The sequence below is a fragment of the Cajanus cajan genome, chromosome 4 (genome assembly GCF_000230855.2).
Source record: "Cajanus cajan strain Asha chromosome 4, NIPB_CcT2T_4, whole genome shotgun sequence".
Classification (NCBI taxonomy): Eukaryota; Viridiplantae; Streptophyta; class Magnoliopsida; order Fabales; family Fabaceae; genus Cajanus; species Cajanus cajan.
Genome location: NC_138520.1, coordinates 57,848,746 through 57,854,352, shown reverse-complemented (window position 1 = coordinate 57,854,352; position 5,607 = coordinate 57,848,746). Strand labels below are relative to the sequence as shown.

At 29.2% G+C, this 5,607-nt stretch overlaps 1 protein-coding gene across 7 annotated transcripts; it reads left to right on the top strand.

The window, feature by feature from the left end:
* The first annotated feature begins 1,564 nt into the window (after positions 1-1,564).
* LOC145956872 (uncharacterized) lies at positions 1,565-5,360 on the top strand. Of its 7 annotated transcripts, none has more exons than XR_014433187.1 (7): positions 1,565-2,180; positions 2,280-2,367; positions 2,449-2,523; positions 2,926-3,056; positions 3,623-3,677; positions 4,569-4,687; positions 5,060-5,360. XR_014433187.1 is itself a non-coding variant. In XM_083072664.1 (6 exons), exons 3-6 carry the CDS (start codon positions 3,022-3,024, stop codon positions 5,094-5,096), a joined length of 246 nt encoding a protein of 81 aa, XP_082928790.1. In that variant the 5' UTR covers positions 1,565-2,367; positions 2,449-2,523; positions 2,926-3,021; the 3' UTR covers positions 5,097-5,360. The 7 variants fall into 7 exon arrangements, 1 of the variants encoding a protein (XP_082928790.1); XR_014433189.1 differs by having other exon boundaries at positions 3,582-3,677; XR_014433186.1 differs by lacking the exon at positions 4,569-4,687.
* Positions 5,361-5,607: the final 247 nt, after the last annotated feature.

The window sequence follows — 5,607 nt, the reverse complement described above, 5'->3', positions numbered from 1 at the left end:
TTGATATAAACATGCTAGTTCGATCAAATTAAAAATAATTGGCTTATATAAGGATTAATAAAAATTTATCAAACAAATCTAAAATTGATAAAATATAATTAATGTTCCATTAGTTTAATAAATAAAAATTATAAAATAAAAAATGTATATATAAATATATACACTAATAACACATGAGATCAATTATTTATTAGAATACGTTATACCATCTATTTTCAATTATGCTCATACTACTTTGAGGTAGATATTGCTTCTTTAAGGAGACATGATTCTATTATTGTATATGAATATGATCCCACCATGGGAAACTGATTCAACAACAGCCATATTTTGAAATATTTTATTTTATTTAATGATACCATGTGAAATACCATGTGAAATGTATAACCTATTTTCATAATTACAAAGACTAAAAAAAATTCAGTTATAAATTTGAGAGATAAAAGACAAATTTTCTCAACATTTTAAATACTAAAAATATTAAATAAATCATTACCTCAATACCTTAATACTATGTTTGGATAAAAAATTCGAATTAAGTAATTCATTTGTTTGAATAATTTCAACTTCTTTGAAGTAAAATACCTTGTTTGGATAGAGAAATTATAAAGAATTTGAAATTCATACATTTGTAAAAAATTTTAAAATAGTAAAATTTCAAATTTTCAAAAAAAGTAAGAATTTGAAATTACTCATATTTTTTTTTCTTATTTCACTCATATATTTTATCTTATCTCTTCATGTTTTTAATTATTGAATATTAAAAAATATTTTTAAAATTATTAAATATTATATAATATTATTTTTTAAAATTATTAAAGATTTAAAAATTAGTTAATATTTATTTTTATAAAATTTAATTTAAAAATGTTAACATAAAAATATATTTTTAAAATTAATTTTATCATAATAAAATCAAATTATCATATCTAACTAAACAATTTAAAATTTAAGAAATTTGAACTGACTTATCCAAACAAAATATTTTAAGAATGATAGAAATTGAAATCAAAATAATTCAAATACCAAAAATTTGAAATTCTTTGAATTTGTAAAATTTCTCATCCAAACACACCATAATTGTTAAATATGTTAAAACATTCACATATCATGTTTAATAATAATTGAAATATTTTGAAAGACTAAAATTTTTCAATTATAATTTTTTTATACATAAAAGTGCATTTAAGTTTTTAAAATATAGGTCTATTTTTTTAAAAAAAATTCTTATAATATTTTAATAAAATAAGTACCTTTTTAGGTTTTAATGTGTTTGTTTTTTTTCAATAAACAGTTTTGTGTTTTTTTTAAAGAAATAACTCTCATCTACTAATTAAAGAATTGTTATTTTTAAATATTTATTTAAAAACACTTGCTTTTAAGTTTAAAAAAATGGATCCTATCTTATATTACATCAAAATAAATCTAGTCAATTTACCATAGATATATAATTTAATAAATGCATTTAATATTTTAATGTGATGGTCATTAATTAATTAATGAATGATTTTAATATAAATAGTTGTGAAATGGGCGGGGTAGGGAAATAAGTACAGTAACAGTTTTGGTGATAGGGTTTGAGCGCGCGATTGTGTCACTTTCCTCAAAATAAGTTTTGGTGCCAAAACTCTCCGCACACTAAAAATCTATTTTAGTTTTTTCCCTCTCATTTCAAACCCTTTCTCTCTCTCTTTAAACGCTTTTCACCTTCCCTCTTCTTCTTCCTTCTTTCAAAACCCTAACTCCCACACCAATTTCTTTTCCCTAATTTAAAACCCCAACGCTTTCTCATTCTCCCAATTCAACGCGCTTTCCTCACCAAAATCGTGCCTAATTTTTCAACCTCGTCGCTGAATTCAATGTGTCTCTCACTGCCTTCGCCCGCTGACACCGCAGGGGAGCCGGTGGATGCTCCTCCCGCACCGAATCTCTTTCTCCAAACCCTAGAAAACGCCGAATCGACCGTTCACACTGCTCTACACGCACGTGATCGCGTTCACGCTGTACGAGTTGGAGACCATAACGAAGAGCTTCCGCGGCGACTACATCCTCGGCGAGGGAGGGTTCGAACCGTTTACAAAGGCTACATTGATGAGAACGTGAGAGTGGGACTCAAATGGCTACCTGTAGCGGTCAAAGTGTTGAACAAGGAGGGACTGCAGGGACATTGCGAGTGGCTCGTGCATTTTGCGTCTTGCATTTTGCGTTTTGCGTTTTGCATCTTTTTTTATTTTAGTTTGTCTGGTTAATTTTTTTGTGTGTGTGTTTTTGTGGTGCAGACGGAGGTGAATTTTCTAGGGCAGCTTAGGCATCCTAATCTGGTGAAGTTGATTGGGTACTCCTGGCACTCTTCTTCAGATCTTTCAGGTTCTAACTTTGCTCAATTTTTTCTCTTTTGGTTGGTTCTGTTTAGATGGTGTCTTGATTGAATATTTGACCCTTTTTCAGGTCATCGGAAGTGAGGGTTGGGGTGGACTCTATAGTGGGCTCAAGCCTTCTCTTCTTGGAACTGTTGCTTCTCAGGTTATCAAGTTTCAGTTTTTAACCATACCCCATAATAGCCTTTGCCCATTATTCAGTATTCACCATTCATAAAGATGCAAAGTTCAAGGCTTAAGGCCCTATTTGAATAATTTTTTTTAATAAATACAAGTTAAAATGGATTAAGTTTATCTTACAAGTTAAAATTAATTTATCCACTAGTTAAAATCAACTTTTGTATAAGCTAAATGAGAGAATTTCTATAAATTAGTTTATGTATAAGTTGTATTATAACTTAATGAGAAAATTTTTATTCATTTCATCTTTTTATTTTCCCCTGGTATATAAGTGTATGAAAAGTTTATCAAAACATGTCTAAAATGTGATACGTGATGTGCTTTTCTGTGGGGTTGTTATCTAAATGCTTATTTTAAATGTTATCAGGGCATTTACTATTATTTCTATCAAGTTTTCAAGAACAAGGCTGTGGCCATTGCAGCTGCGCGGAAAGTGAAAGGGCATGGAAATGGTATTGTTGGGATGTTTGGTTGGCTTCTTGTGGCTGCAATTGATGGGTGAGCACTCCATCATGCCACTTTTGTTTGAATGTTTCATTTCATACTACTCTTGTCTATGGTGTGTTTATTTGATTCATAATGGAAATAATTTATTTCCATTATTTTTGTTGTGGCCTGTTAACTGAGACAGAATATTTGATGGATCAAATTATTAATTTTAACTTTAGATTTTATATGATTCTTGTTTGATATAAAGCCTTTTGTACGCCTTCAACCATCAATTTAAGCCTTTTGGTGATAGTTGATTCTTGACATAACATCAGAGTCCCTATGACCATGTGGTCGAGAATTCAATCATCACTGTCCTCATTCTTTTAAATAGAAGTGCCTCAGGCCTAAAGGGCTCTTGCCTGAGGAGGCAAGTTGGCAATTTTTAAAGTTTTTATTATCTGATACATCAATCATTATTCAATATGATTTTGTTCTGATTTCAGACTGCCAAAAAATTTTAAGATTATTTTTGATATGTAAGTAGTCTTTAATTGCTTATGTGACGTCTATCATTTCTTTTATTTTTTGAAGCATGTTTATCTAAAACATGTTTATACTGATCTTGGTGCCAGTCGTGCTTGGGACATGAGAACAATGGAATCTCTTTGCCGAGCATGTAAATATGCAGTGAGTAAGCTTGACCATTAACTCAATTCCATTTTCACAATGACAATATGTAGAAATAATTAATAATGCTGAGACAATAGTTGGTATTGAGTCATTCAATTTGGAATAGGCATTAATCTTATATTTCCTTTTTACTGCAATTTTTGTGTGTGGTTGCAACCCATGTTTATTATGGCTTAATCTGTCATATGTTCATTATTATATTCAGATTAAATATTTTGGAGGTACCTACTTTGTGCATTTAAAAAATACTTCTTGGTTTGAATGAACAAGAAATGGGTAGTTCTCTCTAATCTTCATTTCTAGATCAACATTTCCTGCATTTTTCTTGGTTGGTTCAAGATTTTGTAACATGCTTTTTTCTGGTATTTAGTGGTATCATATCATATAAGCAGAATAGTAAGAGTGTATTTCCATTAAGCAAACAACTAAGAGGTAGTTTTTTTTTTCCTGATTCAACTTGTCAACTTTCAAATATCATGTGTTGATTAATCAATTGGCTGGTCAGAAAATGGGAAAGCATTTTTTGTAGAAGAATTTAAAAATCTCTTCATTAATTGGGGCATGAAATTGAGCAAGTAATAAAGCTTACTGTTTGATTTGGGTTTTCTAATTTCAAATATCTTGTTTATTTTACTTTTGGCTTATAATTGAAATTTCTTACTACAATTTTAAATTTCAATAATTTGTAAAAAAGCAGTATTAATTTCTTACTATAATTAAATTCTTGCAAAATAAAATTTAAAATTAATTATAATAATAATATTATAGGCCAAATAGTACTGTTGTGAATTTTATTACTAGCCCAGCTAAATAAGACTACTAAACAATAAGTCTCCTAAAAGAATAAGAATCCTAATATTCTAACAACTATTATAATGTATCATATAGGGGCTCACAAAAGGCTCATTACTTCTCCTCCAGTTGCCGTATTTCCTCCTCCCCTTGCCGTATTTCCTCACCCCCTTTGTGTTCATGTTGGTCTTGTTCCCTCAAACAAAATTTACCAGGTTGGTCAGAAGAGGGGTAAATTTAATGCTTTAATTAAGCAATAATAGTGGACCAAATGCCGACTTTACAAATAATGCAGTTCTTGATTTACATAAATAAATTCAGTCCAGCTTTTTTTAGTTTTAAGTGTTATATTTTGCTTTTAAGTTATTATAGTTGGTAATGCATCATATAATCTAGCTATAAAGTTGATTCCTTAATATAGGGGGCTTAGTTTTCTTTTCAGTTTGCAGCTTGAATTTTTGTTCATTCTTGATGAATTCTTCATTTTCATTATTTCTTTTGTTCTTATTACTTTTCAGTTATCATTTGCTACGTGTCATTCTTGAATATGTATGTATATCCTAATTGCTTGCATGATTGTTATGCAGCGTAACTACCGGTTCTTCTTCATGTTTGTCTTCTTAACTACACTACTTTGTATATATGTTTTTGCGTTTTGCTGGGTCTATATTAGAAGAATTATGGCATTAGAGGAGCAACAATTTGAGCTGTTGGGTTGTGTTGGTCTACTTTGTAACTTGACAAACCAAGACTTATCAATATTGTTTTTGATGTAGTAAAGCACCATCTTTTTATATGTTAAAATATTGTGGTTTGTATACTTGTCCTTTTTATTTTTCTTTTAAATTCAAGAGTGCATCTTGCATACTAGAGGATTATTTCTTTTAATGGTTTGCAATTTAGTTTACGTTTATCTTTGTTTGGAGTAAAATATGGATCAATTTTTTTTGTAGCAAAGGAACTTGTTTTATTTTTTATTTTGGTACGAGTGTTATTGTTTCATTGTTAAACAGGTTCAAAATGAAAATAAAAATAAAATATATAGTGTTTAAGGTATAAAATTAGCGATCATGTCTAAAAATAAAGTAAGCCTAGCAACAAAAAAAAATCAGTTTTTTTTTTTCAAAAATAAAAT